We start from the raw sequence: 19,955 nt of genomic DNA, 5'->3' as shown, positions 1-19,955 counted from the left end.
GAGGGAGGGAGGGAGGGAGGGAGGGGGACAGAGAGAGAGAGAGAGAGAGAGAGAGAGGGAGAGAGAGAGAGGGGGAGAGAGAGAGGGAGAGAGAGAGAGGGGGAGAGAGAGAGAGGGAGAGAGAGAGAGAGTGTGTGTGATTTTTCTTATATCATAAGAAAATATCAGCAATCAACAGGCCTAGTTCTTGTTCAGGTTAATGGGAGGCTCTTCATTTTCATCTTCTATACCAGCCTCTTCCGCAGTCGTGGGTCGTGGGGTGCTGGAGCCATTTTTATTGTTTAGTAAATCATTAATATTGGTCAGCTACTTTTTCATAGTCATAGTTAACATTATTGTCAAATGTACTATATATGCACGACATACAGCACAGGTAAAATTACAGTCCTGTTAGACCCACAGGCAGTAAAAAAACACATAAGAACCGCTCGAGTGGGAGAGAGAGGAGCCACTGCGTGTGCACGCACCGCCAATCTACCCTATCCCAATAGGCAACAGAACCCAACAGAATTTTTAATTATCTGCTTGTACAGAGCTGTGTCAAGTGCCCATTTTCGCACTTCTGCTAGTTGAGAAAGGAACAGCATAAGATTATCTGTGATGTGAGTGAACTGTACTAATGTGTTTACCTCAGTAAAAAGTATACTGACATTATGATTGTAATCAAAATGCAGTTACAATGTGTGAACATATGAAGTTTTTCTATATATTGAATGTGATGTATATAATGTAAAAATTAGAACTGTAATGCTGTAAAACATAATGCGGTTGTTCTTGTTTTTAACATTCAAGTAAAAGTTATGGGAACTCTGAATGTATTTCCTTAATGTTATAATCGTCAAAGTTGTTGAAATTGACCTTTTCAGATACTTTGCAAATGTGACACTGATGACATTTTGAGTGGAGTGGAAATTAAGTCAATTTAACAATGAGAGAATTGAAGGAAAAGTTACAAAACACAGGAAGAATATTCAAACCCATGCACATACCTATCGGTATATCATATAAGAACTGAAACCAAGATCTGACATCTAGCCATTTTGCACGGTTTCCTTGATAACAGCCAAAACTGCTTTAGTTCTTCCATCGATAGCTGTGGCATTGTACTGCATATAATTGCTTTTAGGCATTCCAAGTTTAATTTTTTCTGTTTTAGTCACATGATGCACATGTGTTGTTCTCCTCTAATGGAGGCAATAGTATGAAGAACAACACAATTATATCACAGGCCCTCTCATCTTGAGATAATGCAGGCAATGGAAATGGGCTTTCAGCAGGCCTATGGCCATCTCCACCCGGTCTCTCGTCTTGCAGTGAGCCCAGCGGAAGTTCTGTTGGGGACCTGGTACAGTGTAAGGGGTCAGAAGCCTCGGTTGCCATGGGTAACTCCTTTCCTCCAGATAAAAGCCACTGAAGAATCCTTTGATGTATAGTAAGACAGTTATTGCAAACCTTTACTTTACCTATCGCCTCATGTCCTAAGCCAGCTGGGATAGTTTCCAGCTCACGGGACCTTGTGACAGCGGATACAGCAGTGAAAGAAAATGGATGGATGGATGAATGGATGGTTACACTCTGTTGCTCAGGTAAGATATAATGCATCCCTGAGTCAGGAACTGACCCAGAACACTTCCTCTACATCAGAATGTAGTCTGCAGCATCACATATATATCTGGACAGATGTTAGTTTATCTATGATGTAGTCTTAAACATTTCTAAACAGCTACCAATCTACTTTTTATATTGAGTTTACAAATACAAAAACTGAAAAGTAGGATGTGCGAATGTGAGACCAAATGACACAGATGCACTCTGTTTGTCATTGTTAGTCATTTAGGTCAACATTGGATCATTCAGAAGTCATGGGTGAACTTCTGGAGTCGGTTAGCTGAACTGAGAGAACAGGGGGGCAATACTTTTGCACATCCTACTTTTCAGTTTTTTTATTTATAAACACAATATAAAATGTTGAATAAATTTGGTTCCACTTCACGATTGTGTCTCACATGTTGTTGATGCTTGAAAAATATATTCAGCTTGTTATCTTTAAGTTTGAAGCCTGAAATGTGGCAAAATGTCAAAAAAAAAATGTTGAGGGGGGGGGGCAATACTTTCGCAAGGCACTATAGGTGTGAGTGTGTTTGTTTGTCTGTGTCTGTGTGGCTCCGCGGTGCACTGGCTTCGCACCCGGAGTGTACCCTGCCTCACAACCCCAGTCGACTGGGATAGGCTCCAGCACCCAGCAACCTGCGGCAGCAGATGAAGGTGATCAGTTGATGAATGAACGAGTGAAAAGAATTACTAATACTTTCAGTACCACCTGAAATTGACTGAATATTAATGTAATTTAGGTCATTGTTGCTTTATGTAAGTGACAAATGTACTGTAAAATGTAATGTTCACAAAGCATTGTGCAGAATGCAGTTGAATGGAGTATATTCTCTCATTTTTGCTGGGCATGAATATCATAGTGCATATGGCACTTGCCCCACCATGTACTAATGAGGAACAGAGCAAGTACTGATGCCAGAATTTCTATCAGGAAAGAGTATTTTAATCTAAATCACAAGGGGAGTATTTAAGACCTAAGGAATGTCATGAGCAGCACCGACAAGGAGTCTGGGACCAGCACTCTCTTTGTGGTAAATGTGCTATGTGTCGTTTGACTGTCTCACTTTCAGAAATGCACTTTTATAAAAAGACGGGTCACTTTATTTTAATAAAATAATAGCAAATTATTCATCCTTTCATCACTACATTGGATGGCAGACTTATTAAGAGTATATATGTATTGTACTGTACTTGCTACAACTCCTACCCCATTTTCCAGGACGGACTCAACAATCACCCTGTTGTGGCACAAGCATATAGTAGTAACATGTATTCATATCTAGTAAGACGAACAAAAGGCCGAATATAACTTTGAAAATATGTAAAATAGTTAACAGAGAATGTGTCGCCATTATCCTATCTCTGTATTGAAACCTCCAAGCCAGTAGGGGGCAACGTAAACAAAAAAGAAGCTCAACCAAAAAAGGAAATAAGTTTATACGCATGCGCAGCTACAGTCTACGTCAGCGTTCCTTTTCCACATACAGAAGCTTACTGTAAGCTACGTGGCTCTCACTCATCAGACTATCATCTCGACTAGTACGATAAAAACAGGTAAGCGAACGACCATCTTTATCGAGCGTGACTAGATTCTTACATATCTGTTGCTGGTTTGCTGGTATGACAGTATTTTATTGTTTTATGTAGTGGCAATTCAGACAACATGACGTCACGTCGTCTTCACAGCTTTTCTTAGAATAACGTCAGCAAGTCAAGATCAGTGAACAATCAAAACCGACTAAAATGATAAGAAAATATGTTAAACAATTACACATTAATGTTTAGTAGTAATGATCAGATGCACGGAATATTGGCTCTTTACTGCATTTATAATACAGAGTCATGTAGGTACAGGCGACTCAAGTCAACGTCAGCACTGACCGCAGCCCAAGCTTTCCCGGTGATGACACTGTTTATATTCTTCTCTCAGCTAAAAGTTATGGATCAGGTGATGCAGTTTGTGGAGCCCAGCCGGCAGTTCGTTAAAGACTCCATAAGACTCGTAAAGAGATGCACAAAACCCGACCGGAAAGGTAGGTCCTTTATTTTTTCATTTGGCCCAGTCTTTGTTGTACTGGGAGTACCGTTTGACACCCCCTACACTTACATAATTTGGAACCAGGATGCTTGATTTGTAGTTCTCATAAATAAAAAAAAGGAAAAAAAAAACAGTTTTGTTGTATTTTGACAGACGTGCTTCTTCTCCTTTTTAGAATTCCAGAAGATTGCCATGGCCACAGCAATTGGATTTGCCATTATGGGTTTCATTGGCTTCTTCGTCAAACTCATTCATATCCCTATCAACAATATCATTGTGTAAGTAATAGTCATATAACTTTTAATTTATATGTGATTATATTTGTTCGGGGTGTGCTTGACCCTACCACATTCACAAATAACACTGAATTGAACTGAACTACTGTATTATTCACATTCAGTAATCATCTTCATTATCTCTGTTGACTCACTACAAATATTTGTTTATGACAGTAGGATGCAGTAGTTTTAGCACTGGTCTGAAATTTCAGAATTATTTTTAAACAAGTCTGAGAAAAATCAAAACTGTACATAATCACTAAATGTTCTTTTATCTGTTTTTTTTTTCTAGTGGTGGTTAAATTCTGGTGAACCAAAATTGGATTTCAATACCCAGAGATGACGGACAAGTGTTATTAAGCTGGTGTCATGAGAAACTTTAGGGGTGGCCTTTTTTTTCTTCTTTTTTTTACAATCTGGGCTTTATATTTCACAGTGTAAATAAAATGAACATTCAGCTTGATTTGTCTCTTTTCATTTAACCTTACCATTGCAGCGTGTGAGCCGCTTGTTTCTATTTTATCCTTTCTGACTGGCAGATATAAGATTTTTAATCTCATCAAAAGGCACAAATGCTTTGAATCTGAGTGGAGTGTTTCTATAGTATTCAGATATTATTCAGGTGCTGTGTGTCTTTAGTTCAACATGCTAGCATGTCATTCCACATTTTGAAGTTGTCTGACATGAAGTGTGTTTTCACAAAGGGACACGGATCATTCATGTGAACAAAAGTGAACTATGAGTTTTGGTGGCAAAATGCAGATAAATACACAAATGAATTACTTTAATAGCTCATTAAAATCGACACAGAAAAATCTGGACACAGAAAAAACAATGAGGTGTTGCCAAATACAGTAATGTTCAATAAAAAAAATACACTGGATGAATTGTTCCTGACTTTATGGTTATTAAGGTGTAGAAACTACTGTAGATGCAATTAAGATCGTTTTGATAGTCTACCAAATCACCCCTTAAATAATTTTGAAAATGTGATTCCATGTGTGACAAAGAATTTTTTCCACATTATAGCATGTTCCTCTCTATCCCCATGCTCCACAGTAGAGGCTGGTCTGTTGTCACAGTAACAGGTTTCCTGGGGGCTCCAGGTTCAGTGGGTTCATAAGAGTTGGAGGTGCTCACTATCTTCCCAAACTGCAGGACCTGGTTATCTGGAGAAAGAAAGGAATATTGTTAATCCAGCAATGATGATGTGGGCTAACTGTGTGTAAATGCAAACAATTAGTTTCAGTCTGCCTCTCATTCCTGCAGTCTTTGCATTTTGCTGTGTAACAATCAAAAAGTCAACTGTGTGTAAAAGCGATATTAAAGAGGCTGAAGCCTGGAGCAGGATTTGCCCCCGAGTGACTGAGGCAAGGCAGTCAACAAAGCTTTCAGACTAACAAAATAAATTTGGGCCTAGTGAAGCAGTCTGAATCCAAACAAGGTTCACAGCCAAAACCACACATATTTGAAGGTTATTATGCTAAAGCCACTGAGCACAATTCTACATAGTTCTAGGTTACTGAACTGCGAACAAATGCGCTCAAAGAACGCTTCAGCTGCCACCCACAAACGTCCACCACTGAGGTGTGCAGCAGTCTATTTAGTGTCCTTTATAATGGATGAGTGGCAGAGAATGGACCCTTGAAGGACTGTTCTGTGACAGGAATATTTAATCCGCATAGAATTTATGGCCACAAAAGATAAATAAACCTCTTTTGGAATTGACAGATCTAGATGCTCTGTTGGTGCAGTCTCCTTGTTCTGGTACATGATCAGTTAAATCTCAGTTTGATATATTCCCACTAAAAATGTGAAGGGATCTCCTTTTTTTAAAATTTAACCTAACTGGATTGTGAAAAACAAACAGAGCCATTTCTTTGACCTGAACTGCAGATGTGAGAGGGCATCTGACCAACACTGACATCATGTGGTCATATCAGGAAGTACATGTGGTAAAGAGGCGTCAAAGCCCACCAGGTTAAACGTTCAGTGAAGCCATTATTTCAACTCCTACCTGAAATAAATACATGATGACTAACTGTAAAACTGACCCTGGATATTTTTGGTAGCCTATAAAACATGAATACCTAAAACTAAAAATGTACAGAAATGAATGGATGTAAACGTGAATATATAAAGGAAAATTTGAATTCAGTCATAGAAAATGGTGATAAACAACAGGCCCTAACAGTAAAAACGCAAATTGAGTGCAAATTTACCACGTAAGAGTTCTTTTAATTTTCACTGTAAATTTGCAGAATTAACAAACGCCCTCACAGTGGAGCTGTTGGGTCGTGGCTAAAGTGAAAAAGGCAGTTTGTCTTTTTACTTCAGGATACTTTAAACCCGAGGATTTATTTACTTATTATTTGCCACAACATTTTGTGTTCTGCAGCAAATCAGCAAATCACAACATTTTCAAAATTGATTTCTGGCTCTTCATGCTTTTAAATATCAGTTGTGGGTTTTGCTGTAATTCAACGAGTGTGTTTTGCAAAGCTCTTATCTGTTTAAATCTCTGAACCTCCCTCTATCACAACTCTTTAAACTCTAGCTTTGGTGAGCATTGATTTTAATGTTTTTAGCTAGCATGATTTAATCATCGCACGCAGTGTCTGCAGGGAATTTGTGCTCTGAGTGGCACAAGCCACAGCTGTAACTATTCTGCCCAGCTGTCAGTCACTACTGCCCTGATAATAACTGTTCAGCTTTGACTTGAGAGAACAGCATCGCTATCCACTCTTGTGAGTATTGTTCCAGGATGAATAAGATAGGGAGCTGATTTTTAACTTTGAACAATTTCAAACTACTACAATGGAGCAGAGCATCCATTGTCCCCAAGCATGACTCAGTCAAAAATGTTTTATCCATCATTCAAATGAGTAGAATCAGCTAAATACAAGCCTACTGTATCCTTACAGGATGCTAATAGTGGTATACACTATAATTATAAAGTCTAAAAAAAATTCATGAACATGATATTAAATGAATATGTTTTAGGTGGCGCAGTGGGCAGCGCTGTCGCCTCACAGGAATAAGGTTCCTGGTTCGGAGGTTCCATTCTATGTATACAGTAGTTCATGTCTATGTGGGTTCTGTCCGGGTTCTCCAGCTTCCTCCCACCTCCAAAAACATGCAGCTTAGGGGAAATGACCACTCTAAATTGACCGTAGGTGTGAGTGGCTTCATGAGGCTCTGCAATATCCTGGTAACGTGTCTGGAGTGTACCTCAGCTCATGCTCATGGTCATCTGTGGTGACGAAAAACAGAAAAGCAGCTCTAGACGAGAAGATTACAGTCTCTTCTACAAGAACCTGGATGAAATGGATGCATAGATGAATATGTTTTCATCACACATAGGACTCATTTTTACAAACTTTAAATCACAGCTCGAAAGCATTGATTTTTTTCTAATTATTAATCCTTAAACTTTAAGTCCTAGACTATTTCCTTCCAGTTAAGAAAGATTGGGTGCCAAGGAAACTGTAGTGCTTCATTATTACAAATATATCTAAACCCAAATTTGTGGGTTTCACAAATTTTGATGAAATAAAATATACACTTCATTCCAAGAATGCACATGAATTCCCGGTTTTACAAATGAACCGGAGCCTTTTTGAACGTAGGTAAAGATAATAAGAATTGTATTCTCCCATAAAGAATAAATACATGAGTTAATCATGAAACCAGATTCAGTCAAGGCTGTCTATCAAACAAGAAGGGAGAAAAGACACAAAGAGCATTAAAAAATAAGGATTTATAAACATGGAAAAATAGTTGTGGGGCAATCACTTCATAACAGAATGAAGCGAATCATTTGTTCACAGGCGCCTGCACACACTTCAAACAAGGGGAAAAAACCTATTCTGCTTCAAAGACTGTGACGCAAACATGGTATTAGGCCAGCGTGATTCAAAACAGGAGAAGAATGAGCTAAATGTGAATCTGGGTTCTTAATAAATGAGTGAACATTGACAAACAGTAACAATGCAAAATTTGTTAAAGTGTAGGCCTGAAGTTTTGACTTTAATAAACCATTAGCCATTAATATTTAAGGTTATTGTCTATGACCTGTTATGGGGTATATAATACAGTAGTTCCGTTCAATTCAGTGTTATTTGTGTAGCACCAGATCACAACAAAAAAATCACATCTCAGGATACTTTCCATGAAGAACAGCAAAAGAACTGAAGGAGGCAAGGAAAAACATCCTTTCTAACAAGCTGAAATCTTGAGCACAACCCAAGACTTGTAACAGGTGGCCATCTGCCTTGACTTTTGGGTGGAGATACAGAGAAAGAGAGGAAGAGAGAGCAAACGAAAGAGAGGAAGAGACAGAGCCAAGGACAGAGATGCAGGAAGAGAGAGAATGACAGAGAGACAACGACCCAGAACAGGAGGTGCTGAAAGACAAGACAGAACAGGAGCAGACAAAAAAACCCAAATGAGTAATGGTTGTAATCTAACAGGGAGTCTCAGTGCTCCTGTTTTTAGCATCATTGCCTCAAAGAAATAGTCAGAAACCCAAGTTTGGAGTCTGTCTGCGTGGGTTCCCAACAATCCAAAAACATGCAACATAGGTGAATTAGTGACTCTAGTTGCCTTTGTCAGGGGTTGTCTATGTGTCTACCCCCTGATGAACTGGTAACCCATCAAGGATGTACCCCACCACACACTTTATCAGCTGAGATAGGCTCCAGCCTTCCCCACAACCCAGCAAAGTGATAAGGGCTGAATTAATATAACTGTATCTGAGGTGAGCGTTTCACTACACCTTCTTCAAATACACTAAATCACATAAGCCACAAATGTTGTGTTCCTCTGCAGGCTGCCAAGGCTCCATATCTATAAAATGTCTCGTCAGAACATTCTGATTGTATTAGGGTCAGATAGTCGAGAACATGTCAATAACAGGTCATTTTCAGGGGTAGTGTTGTATGGTGTAGCTCTGAAAACGTCCACCGGAGGCAGCAGAGTACTACAACAGAGGACATTAGGGATGCATTAGGATGCTCAACAGGTGCAAAGTGACACCTACATTTACTTACACACATTATGTTGGTCTGCCTCTCTCACAGATCTGTTTACAATCATGGGCACACACACACACACACACAAACAGACACACACACAAGCACACGTACATGCAAGCTCTTTACACAGACACACAAAAGGTTTTCAGATTACTTCATTAGTAATCCCCTCCTCAGAGCTGATACTGATCAATAACGGACCCTGTTCCAAAGGGACCAAAATGAGCGTTCTACCCTGGAGCGATATCAATGGAGATGTTTGCTGGCTGTAATTGCATTTCCAGTGCCACAGCCGATAAGGCCCGTCATCCGTAAGTAGACTATATTTATACAACAAATTACCCAGGAGAGGGGGTGAGAGAGGAGAAGAGACAAGCAGACACTCATCCCGTCCTCTGCAGGTACAGAGGGGACTTATGGGTGCCAGGGGCCATTTTTGAAAGGGGAAGAGTACAGAATCTGCTCCATTTTTGCATCATGATGATTTTTGTTTTGTACTCGAATTATATGTAAGGTGCATCTGTAAATACGATACATTAGTGTTAAATTATCTATGATAAACTAGCGCTTTATAAATGACAAATGGGGCCATGGGGAATGGTTATGTTTATATCTAAAACTTCCATTAATGTTCATATTTCTCTTTTGAAAATGTTAAACTGATCTGTGAACCTTCGTTTTTTTGCTTGTTTTACTGTGAAGATTGCATTTTTACTTATTGCTGATAAAGCTGATGGAAGGGAGAGGAAGAGAGACATATGAAAAGTTTGAAATACATGCTGATATACATAGCCACTGTGATCCCAACAACTCCAACACAAACAAACATTATATCTTATTTTCCTCTCTCATTATATGCAAAATACCAAGCGTCAAATGCTCGCTGATTTCTTAAACGTCTTATCATGAAGCTGTGGGGAGGGTTGATCCTCTGCACCTTTAGAGCAGTGTGTGATCGGATTTCATCATGAGTCACAGTTTGAGAGAGAAAAACATTTTCTATAAATTATTTTCTTTCAATATTAAACTCTCCAATTCCTGGAACGAGCCGAATGTTACATGACTTCCACACATATTATACCGTTTTCCTGCTGTTTATTCAAGGTAAGACAGGAAAGAAAAATGTAATAGAGATATTAAATAGTGTGATCCAAGGACAATGTAGCAGCAGTGTAAACAAAACAGATTTACAGGAAGAGAACAAACAATACATCTTCCCTAAAAAATATAAGACTGAAATATATCTGTGCTATGTGCCTGGCAATCTCAATCTAGTCTGCAGTGATGGCAGCTGGTCTCTATGTAAAGCTTCCAACTATGAAAAAAATGATGAAAAATAAAATGATGAAAAAGCTCACATTATAGATTAACAAATAAAAAAGTAGAGGAATCAGATTTCTGTGGGTCACACAATCTAAAATGAATATAGAATATTATATGTCTTGCAATCTCTCATTTGGCTCGTCAGACAGTTTAACACAGGAGATATTTATTTTACTTACATGCCCTAAGGTAATAAGCAATGCAATTAAAAAAAAACCCCTCACAAACATGTTACAAAGTGAACAGTAATACTAAATTCTCCTTGGATTTACTCATAGGTGACCTACTTAAGCTTTAGGCGAGGCGTTAAAACCATAAGATGAACATTTCTCTTTCACTGGCTAATTCATTTTCCGTTGGAGCAGTTGATTGAAATCAGTGTGCGCAATGATCACACTGAATGAAAATATAAAACCTTGACTGGCATGTGACATGTACCTTAAATTTGTGCTCCAGTAATAAACTATCTGTCTCCTAGATTTGAGAAGTCAGGGGAAAATATGGCTGTTCGTCTTTAGAAACTGCATCTATTCATAACATATCAGCATGCAGTTTCAAAGCAGCAGCATCCTTCATTTTCTCCACCTGACATTCTCCTTATTCTTAAGGCTATTTATTGGCCGTGACATGAGCCAAGATGAGCACTAGCACTGTTAGCACCATCTGCTGTGCAATGATAGCTGCTTCCATTAAATGTTTATGATGGCACTGCTGGGTTTGTCTAAGAGTGTGAGGTGACAAACTCCGTTCCAGTTAAGTTGACCTTCAGATAAGAAAACTCCTCTCTGCTGTGAATGTAAAATCCACCAGTGAAGACACTAAAGTTTAAAGAGATGGGAGAGAAAACCATATATTTAGATATTAGATGACTGTGGGGATATGTCATTGTTTAAGTATATTTACTGATGATATGGAGTAGATGAAATGATGCTTGCATTTACCGTGTTTATTTGTGCATGTCTGCACTATACACTTTAGTTAGTAGGTCATACATATCTGGTCAATACTGGATGTGTCTGGGTATATTTGTATGCTCCTTCTTGGACTATTTACTAGTCTGAAGCTCTACTGGGGGTGCAAGCAGCAGCTCACATTAAGCTGGTCTTCATCCCCCCCTGTGTAATGGGCACAATGTCAGAAATCTACAGATCAATAAATAAAAACCATAAAACAGCATTTTTCCTTCCCCCTGCCTCACCGCACAACTACAGAATGCGTACACATTTCATTTCCCCTGTCCTGGACCTCTGTGAGTGGGAGCAAAGAAGACAGGGAGGGAGGAAATGGAGGTAGGGAAGAAGTGTATTGAGAAGAAAAAGGGGGACAAGCAAGGGCAAACTGTTGTGGTATTATGTGCAAAGATGTAGCAGAGGAATAGAGTGAGAGAACTTGTAAAAAGGGATATGAAAAAGAAGCAAGACAGAGAGATAAACAGGGGGATAGATTACTTTCTTTAGACAGAATTCTGTACAGAATGGGACAAAAATACAAGGCAACAAGAGTACAGACAGAAAAACAGAGGTGGGAGAAGGCGAAAAGAGATAAAGACAAAAGGAGAAGGTCGTAGAGTGTTTGCATGAGACATAAGGAAAAGAGATCTTACAGTGAAGATGTCTGAGAGGAACACTGGGTAAGACCTCTATGAACCAACTTTGTCAGACACATCTATCTGTGTGACTACAAGATAAAGTACATTTCTTCACCCTGCTTTGAAAATCCTTTCCAGTATTTTTGCACGTCCCCTGAATGCTAAAATCTCAAGCTGCACACACTGCCTAAGCCTTTAGATGCAGTGCATCATCTCAGCAGCAGAAACAAAACTTTTAAAGACAGCCCTGCCAACATATTCCTGTTGTTTCTGAATTCATGTCAAAATGTTTTTCTCCCACTGTCTCACAGCTACAGAAAGGTATCCAATTCCAATAAGGTTATGTGTCTTGGACAGCTTGAACATGATATCACAGCACAGAACCTAATTTAAAACTTGAACACAAGGAAAATCCCTGTAGCGACTGCCAACAAAGTAACACCTTGGCAAAGCAGCTCTTCCTCTCAAGGCGAAGAAGCCAGTCGGGAAGCTGTCTGAAGTATTGTACTCACTGTTTTTGTTCTTCCCAGGTCGGTCAAAAGTCATGAGCAATTGTAGAAAAGTACTAATAAGGTCACAGAATGGATTCATCTGTGACTAAATGTGGTATCAGCCCATTAGGCTGCCTATGTGACTGTCTAAATGGTCAAAGAATTGTGCATCTCCATCCTCATAATCTGTGAGGAACTAAAAATATGCAACATTTATTGCAGTCCCTATTAAAAGATAATCTTATTTGCATGGTGATGCTTTACATTTTATAAACACGCTCTCATTAACATTGAGGGCAATGCTTCTAATCTTGCCCAAAGTTTACTTTTAATTAAGATTCTCAGTTGCTTCTGCTCTCTGATAGACATTGCCACTGAAGTCCATCTGTATTCACAGGTTTGTTTTCTATAAAATCCAACACCTGTGTTGGATTTGTGTGTTTGTGTATGTGTGCTGGAGTCATGTTCCACCAGTTTGTGGATTGATGTGTGTGTTCACAGCCTTTGCTTTCCTGAAATGTTGCATAAATCCCTGTGTCTTCATAGCACAGAAGCATGAGGTAAGAAAGCCCATCTGGTAGGTCGTTTGAAGGTTCTCTACCATCCTGATGACATTTCATAAACAGTCTTGGAGTAGCTTGTGTTTTAGCATATGTTTAGTGTGTAATATGTTGTTTAGGAGGACTGAGGAAAGTGACAGAGAGAGTGAGCAACTGAGCAAATGGAAATATGTGCCTGTTGTTGTCTCAGGCTAAAACGTGCATGTTTGACATGGTTCTGTCACATTATATCTTTAAAGAGTGAACATTACTGATTGAAAATCTTTCATCCTGAGTAATTAATTTGACATTTCTCACATTTGTCTTGCATATAAATAGATAGATGGCTAAATTTTATTGATCCTAAACTTGGAAATTCGCAAATATGACCAGGTGTAAGTTACACAAACTCAAACATTGTGTTATTGACACAAACATCTTGAAAAGTCTTTGGTATAATAACCTCACCTACTCTGTCTATCTCCAAATGCTGTCTACTCATGAAGGTCATGATGTACTCAAAGCACAAAAACAGCTGGTAAAAAGATGTCTAAATGTCAAAATGTCTAGAAAGCTTCTAAATAATTATACGTGGTGGTTAATCAACTGGTAAAAACAAATAACTTGTATAATTTTTACTGGACAATAAAACTTAAATAAAAGAAAATTAAGTAATACTGCCTTAAAATTGTAAACTTATTCTATGTGTGGTGTGTAAATATACTACATTGTGAGCATTTTCAAAGTACAGGTGTACCACACTCAACACTCTCCCTGAAAGCATCTTGAGTGCACTCAAAAGGAAGATGCTTAGCAGTTGTGCTGCTGTTATTCTGTCACGCGGAGGCCAATACTTTTGATCTTGTAATGTTAAACAACATTTTCTTCAGTCTAATTTCACTAAAATATGGCAAGCTCTAAAGCAACAATTACGAACACACAATCTATCTTCTATAGGTTTCAAGTAATTTGGCCTTCTCCAAATACTAGACCCTCAAAGCACATTCATTGTACACCACCTTGTTGCCATGCTCACTGCCACCCTTGTGTATTTGTGCAAATTTTATTTTTAGATCGTGTGTATGCATGTTTCATTGGTGCACCGATGTAGAAACCAGATAAAAATGAACTGATACATTACATGAACAGTGTTTTGGAGCAGTGCTGGAAGTACTAGCAGCTTAAATGTGTGCTGAGTTGAATAAAACTCTCCTCTGCCTGACATTGTTCATGGTCCACTAAAGTTTATGTCACTGTTTGTCATACACGTAACACACACGCACTCATGCACAAGCACATTTATAAATTTATCTGCATACTCGTACAAAAAAGTTTTAGTAATGCCAAATATACACAGAGAAAAGAGAAGACACATTTATGTCCAGCAACCCAAACAGAAACTACATAGGCAAGAAATGATTTGTGGATTATGGCTATTTAAAAGTGAGGTTCACAATGATCAGCGCTAAGCTAGATCATCATGGTGTCTCAAAACACACACACGCTGATAGAAGCTGTTAGCTGTTTGTTGCTGCAGGATGAAGGCTTTTTAATATTAAGCTGTCAGATGGCAGAGGGCTGAGCCAGAAAGAAATTACTGAGGAGGATTGGAGCACACAGGACACACACCCAGACACACACAAAGGATAGTAGTACTGTCAGTCACAAATATGAGTCTTTTTGTCTTAACGACCTTCATGATTATCCATAGCAACTTCACTATTTACTTGTTTGAATAGTTTTGTGGTTATTTGAAAGTCCTCAAAATACACACATTGAAGGACTTTGATCTGCTGACAATAGCTTTTGACCTCCATTTACTTTACAGGGAACATAACAGCTCCCAGCCAATAAGAAGCATTGTGGGAAATAACTCATTAAAGACCTCGTTTAAAGTCTGAGAAATGGTTGGCTCATTTTCACACTGTGCAGCCAGTAATTTAGACTCTAATGTATTTCAAAGCCAATGCAGAAATAATTCTGCGTTTACATACCGTAGAAAATGCTGTATGTCAGCAGTGACCTCTGACATCACTTAGGAAAAAAGCTTAGCTCAGGGTATAGGTCACAATCAAAACTAAGTGATAATACATATATTGTGCCTTGAAAATTCTAAAGTCCTAAAAATAAATTTGAGCATGACATCTCCATAACAGCAGAAGTTTAAACAATAGTTTTAGAATCAAAATCATTCCAATATAGGCATTATTTTCCTTGTGGTCTGAAATTACAGAGGAATAAGATTGACCAGAGAGTCAAACGTCATGAAACTGCCCTAACCTTTCATACAGACTTTGTATTTTAATCATACATGGGTCATAAAAGCTGTTTGATGTGAGCAGCAATAATGAGTCAGCATTTAAATAGTGTAGAACGTGACTGATTTAAAGCATTCTGTTGTTTTCTCAAACTCATGCAGTTGGTTTTATATCATCAGCTCACAGTGCATCTATTTATTTAGCTTGAGCCTTTTTGAATATGAAGGCACTGGGATTTTGCAAATCTATTTATTGACTGCCAAGAAAAAGTTTTGTCTCACAGCCTCCGCAACATCAGTCTAGATGTACTGCAGCAATTGTGCGAAAGCAATCTTCATGAAATAAGGGATGAAGGAGAAGATTTGATTTTCAAGTTAAGACACAACTTTCTAACGAGAGTTCTAACTGCATTTGAGAAGTTTAAAGGGTTGAAAAGCATTTTAGAAAATAGAACATAAAAAAGAGCAAACCAGCAAACCCAATCTCCATTACAAATAAAACACTATTAATATGTTGGCTAAGTAATATTATAGGTTGATTGTTTTGATCCAATGTTGTATAAAGGCCCATACACCTACATGAAACCCTTTAAGTTTTAAATAACATACATAATTGCTGCTCATTTGGGGCGCACCCCGAAGTTGCGACCCGTCACTCCACCTCCCCTGTAATACTGTACTAATTGCATGCCTACAGTGTGTTGTGTCTGTTTCAGGGGCCTGTACTTAACTTTGTGTACTGTGATTAACACATATATACTGTATATATATATATATATATATATATATATATATATATATATATATATATATATATATATATATATATATATATATATATATATATATACATATGTGTGTACATGAAAAGTGAAAAAGATAATTTCCCCACTGAGGGATCAATAAAGTAAATTTAATCCTGATTGAATCTTAATCTTAATTTAGTAGGTATTTTAAATTATACAACAATGGTCTTCAGTGTGCGTAGATTATAACTGGTATATTTCAAGTCAGTGCTTCCTTTCAGATCATCTTTAATGTGCACGTGTCATTGAAAAGCACTGGAAATAAATCAGGCCATTACCATTTACCTGCAGCAAAACAGGATAAAACCCAAGATGTCACACTATGTGTGAAATTGTGGGTTTTAATATGGCATATAGCTGGTTCTGTAAGATAAACATTATGATTAGTGAAAATAAATTCTGAATGCAGAGCCAACAGTATCAGTGAGCCGCCTCTAGACAGTGATGTATTCGAACATTCACTCACAAAATAAACACAGTTTGATATGAATGTTGCCATGCAGGAGCCAAGAGTGTTACTAGTTTCCAAATGTCAAATATTCCTTTGTTTTCATGGCTCTACAGATAAAATGGCATCCCTTAATGCCAGATTAATGCTACAGTGGTTATTTGCTGTGGGTGGTCTACTGCCAATCATTTTCTGCTGGTTAGATCAAGGACAAAGAAAAGCATGACAACAAAGAAAAATGTTCAGGGTAAAATGGAAGTCAGGGCTCCATTTGCATGGGACTTTAAGTGTTGCTGCAGGCGACAAGAATCAACAGTTGTGGTCAGCAAGAGCTTGCTGTGGGTTCTGTGTGCCTGGACATGACCAGTCAAAAGTACAAAAAACTTCACCATTGTTTTGTATGATCATTGATTGGTAACCCAATTTGAACGTGTCCACAAAGGTTACAAGGAACACAAACAGCCTTGGTCTGACTCTGTCATTGCTCATACTATAAATAATTGAGTTCGCAACAAAGTACAAGTTACTGGACTTTGCAATACCTTTGAAACTACATAAATACCAAATTTAATATGAGAGCCAGAATTATTCTCACCTTTAATCACCCTGTTCTCTTTTCATCTCTATTCCTTCTTCAACCTCAGATTAAACTAGTAACAGACTCCACCTTTAAACATACAACTAATAATATTAACAGCCTGAGGTTAAGTGCTAAAGACCTGAGAAGCTTTATCTTTCAAGGATTTTTACCATTGCCTATTTCAAAATCTCAAGAGAACCAAGCAGTGCTGAGTGCATATTATGCTATATGTTCAAGTTGAATTAAATAATTTCGTCTGAAGTAAATCAGACTCAAACACACAATCTATTTTTCATTCTCAGTCCTAAATCTTTAGGCTGAGTTTAGGCTGACGTGTTGCATTCGGAGCATACCCCACCCTCTCACCTGTAGTCAGCTGGTATAGGGATAACACTCATGACCTGCAAGGTGGAAAAAGCAGCTGTACAAGAACATGGATGGAAGAATAATTTTAAGCTTTTTCAAATGAATACCCAAACTATTGAGAAGTAAATGGAAAAGTTGAAATGACTGCTTAAAATTTTTAATAATTTATAGGAAAAGAACACTCTCAGTTAATGAAGTTTAATCTGAACTCTGATTTTCTGTTTTTAAACTTTCTTTCACATGCAGAGAAGCAGCCACTAAAAAATTGGAGTGGAAGAACTCTGACTCTGCTCCAGGTTAATATCGTTGGACAAAAGCCAGTGTAACAGTGTTTCTGACTGGATTGTTCAACAGGATCTTAGATAGTGAGCAGATGCGGTAGTTGTGGCAACTACAGAGGAATAAAGCTGATGAGCCATACAACGAAGTTATGAAAAAGAGTACTGTAGTTGAAGCTAGACTAAGGGCAGAAGTGAACATTTGTGAGCAGCAGTATGGTTTCATGTCAAAAAAAGAGTACTACAGATGCAGTATTTGTTTTGAGGATGTTGACAGAGAAGTACAAAGAAGGCCAGAGGGAGCTGCATTGTGTTTTTGTAGATCTAGAGACAGATTATGACAGGGTGCCCAGGGAGGAACTGTGGTATTGTATGAGCAAGTCTGGAGTGGCCAAGAAGTATGTTAGAACGGTGCAGGACATGTATGAGGACTGTAAGACAGTGGTGAGCTGTGCTATAAGTGTGACAGAGGAGGTCCAGGTGGGATGGGACTCCATCAGGGATCAGCTCTGAGCCCCTTCTTGTTCGCTATGGTGATGGACAGGCTGACAGATGAGGTTAGACAGGAATCTCCGTGGACTATGATGTTTGCAGATGACACTATGATCTGCAGTGAGAGCAGGGAACAGGTGGAGGAGAAGCTAGAGAGGTGGAGGTTTGTCCTGGAAAGGAGAGGAATGAAGGTTAGCCGCAGTAAGACAGACAGCCGTGTACAGGCAGGATGGAACGGGGGAAGAAAAGTGTCAGGTGTGATGTGTGATAAAGAGTTTCAGCTAAGATGAAAGGAAAGGTGTACAAAACTGTGGTGAGACCAGCAATGTTGTTTGGTCTAGAGACAGTGTCACTGAGGAAAAGACAGGAGACAGGGCTGGAGGTAGCAGAGATGAAGATGCTGATGTTCTCTTTGGGAGTGACCAGGAAGGATAGGATCAGGAATGAGTACATCAGAGGGACAGCACATGTTAGAGGTTTTGGAGATAAAATCAGAGAGGCCAGACTGAGATGGTTTGGACATGTCCAGAAGAGAGATAATGAATATATCGGCAGAAGGATGCTGAGTTTTGAACTGCCAGGCAGGAGGCCTCGACGAAGACCAAAGAGGAGGTTCATGGATGTAGTGAAAGAGGACATGAAGGTATTTGGTGTGAGAGAAGAGGATGCAGAAGACAGGCAACTGATTTGGTGTGGTGACCCCTGAAAGGAAAAGAAGATTAATGTGACCGTGCAGCAAAAGTAGGGTATCTAAAAAGAGCTTTTGTTCAAGTGACGCACTACTAACACTTTGATCATCTATGCTAACTGTTCCCATTTGCCCCCAGTCTTTATGCTAAGCTAATCATCTTTATGATATGACAGTGATATCAATTCTCTCTTCTCCTAAAATGTCATACTATTACTTTAATACCATGGCGTCTGCGCTATAATCATTTTGAAACCACTCAGTAATTGAAAAAGCGAGCAAGACTGCATAAATCTACATATAAATTTAGCCAAACATACAACACATTTGAACTGGTTTTGCTTGTTAAATATAATTCAGTGAAGTTTGAGCAGAGACTTGTCAATACTCTGTGGTTGGGTAAAACAGAAAAAAACACACCGGATAAAACAGGTCTTTTGGCCAAAAAAGCAGCACGCTTCTCTTGTGATGAAGTGTCCAGAGAAAAGGATTAACCTGTCTGCTGTGTAAACTCACTCTAGTCCAAGAAAACCTCCCTTCTGTTATCTTCTGTAATGTGATATCAAATAATTGGAACAATGGAACAATAATAGCACTGAAGACTATCAGATCGGAGAAAAGGTGTACAGAAAAGAAAGGAAAACTTATTGAAACTCTATGTGTGTGTGTGTGTGTGTGTGTGTGTGTGTGTGTGTGTGTGTGTGTGTACTGACTGCCACTAAAAGGAGCTACACATTTCCAAACACTTTGCTTATTTTTTCATTTTCTGTTTTGTGTTGGCATTGTAAGACATCAAATGAATGAATACAGCATCTATTCCTCTCCCTTTCACATCATCTCAACTGCGTTTTTTTCTGATCTCAGTTGCTTTCCTCATCTCTGTCAACCTTTCACTTTGTGTCATTGAACCTCCCACCACACATTTCACCTCACATACTCTGTATGTGAGACATGTATGAAAAAAACAAAACCGGAATTAGACCCAGTAGATCACATGTTGGCTTCAAACAGGACATTTTGTACCATTTACACACACACATACACACACACACACACACACACACACACACACACACACACACACACACACACACACACACACACACACACACACACACACACACACACACACACAC

The 19,955-nt window shown here is 38.7% G+C and overlaps 2 protein-coding genes across 10 annotated transcripts in view; one reads left to right on the top strand and one right to left on the bottom strand.

The window, feature by feature from the left end:
• The first annotated feature begins 3,038 nt into the window (after positions 1 to 3,038).
• sec61g (SEC61 translocon subunit gamma) lies at positions 3,039 to 4,390 on the top strand. Its single transcript, XM_068304173.1, has 4 exons — positions 3,039 to 3,165; positions 3,542 to 3,644; positions 3,825 to 3,927; positions 4,220 to 4,390. Exons 2-4 carry the CDS (start codon positions 3,551 to 3,553, stop codon positions 4,227 to 4,229), a joined length of 207 nt encoding a protein of 68 aa, XP_068160274.1. The 5' UTR covers positions 3,039 to 3,165; positions 3,542 to 3,550; the 3' UTR covers positions 4,230 to 4,390.
• A 294-nt stretch (positions 4,391 to 4,684) lies between these two features.
• Positions 4,685 to 19,955, bottom strand: part of tpk1 (thiamin pyrophosphokinase 1) — a 62,417-nt gene continuing 47,146 nt past the window's right edge. For 8 of the 9 annotated variants that reach the window (XM_068304164.1, XM_068304172.1, XM_068304167.1 and 5 more), the window contains one exon: positions 4,685 to 5,096. In XM_068304164.1, coding sequence (XP_068160265.1) covers positions 4,951 to 5,096 — 146 coding nt within the window. In that variant the 3' untranslated portion in view covers positions 4,685 to 4,950. The remainder of the gene's footprint in view (positions 5,097 to 19,955) is intronic. The other variant, XM_068304168.1, reaches the window with a different exon arrangement.

Source organism: Antennarius striatus, chromosome 20 (assembly GCF_040054535.1).
Source record: "Antennarius striatus isolate MH-2024 chromosome 20, ASM4005453v1, whole genome shotgun sequence".
In the NCBI taxonomy this organism is placed as follows: domain Eukaryota; kingdom Metazoa; phylum Chordata; class Actinopteri; order Lophiiformes; family Antennariidae; genus Antennarius; species Antennarius striatus.
Note: the sequence above shows the minus strand (reverse complement) of the source record. Positions and strands in the feature narration are given on the sequence as shown.

Excerpts from the sequence above, each read along its gene's own strand:
- sec61g (XM_068304173.1), top strand. The coding sequence starts at position 3,551 with ATGGATCAGGTGATGCAGTTTGTGGAGCCCAGCCGGCAGTTCGTTAAA. Across the intron at positions 3,645-3,824 it reads CACAAAACCCGACCGGAAAG|AATTCCAGAAGATTGCCATG; the intron begins GTAGGTCCTTTA and ends TCTCCTTTTTAG.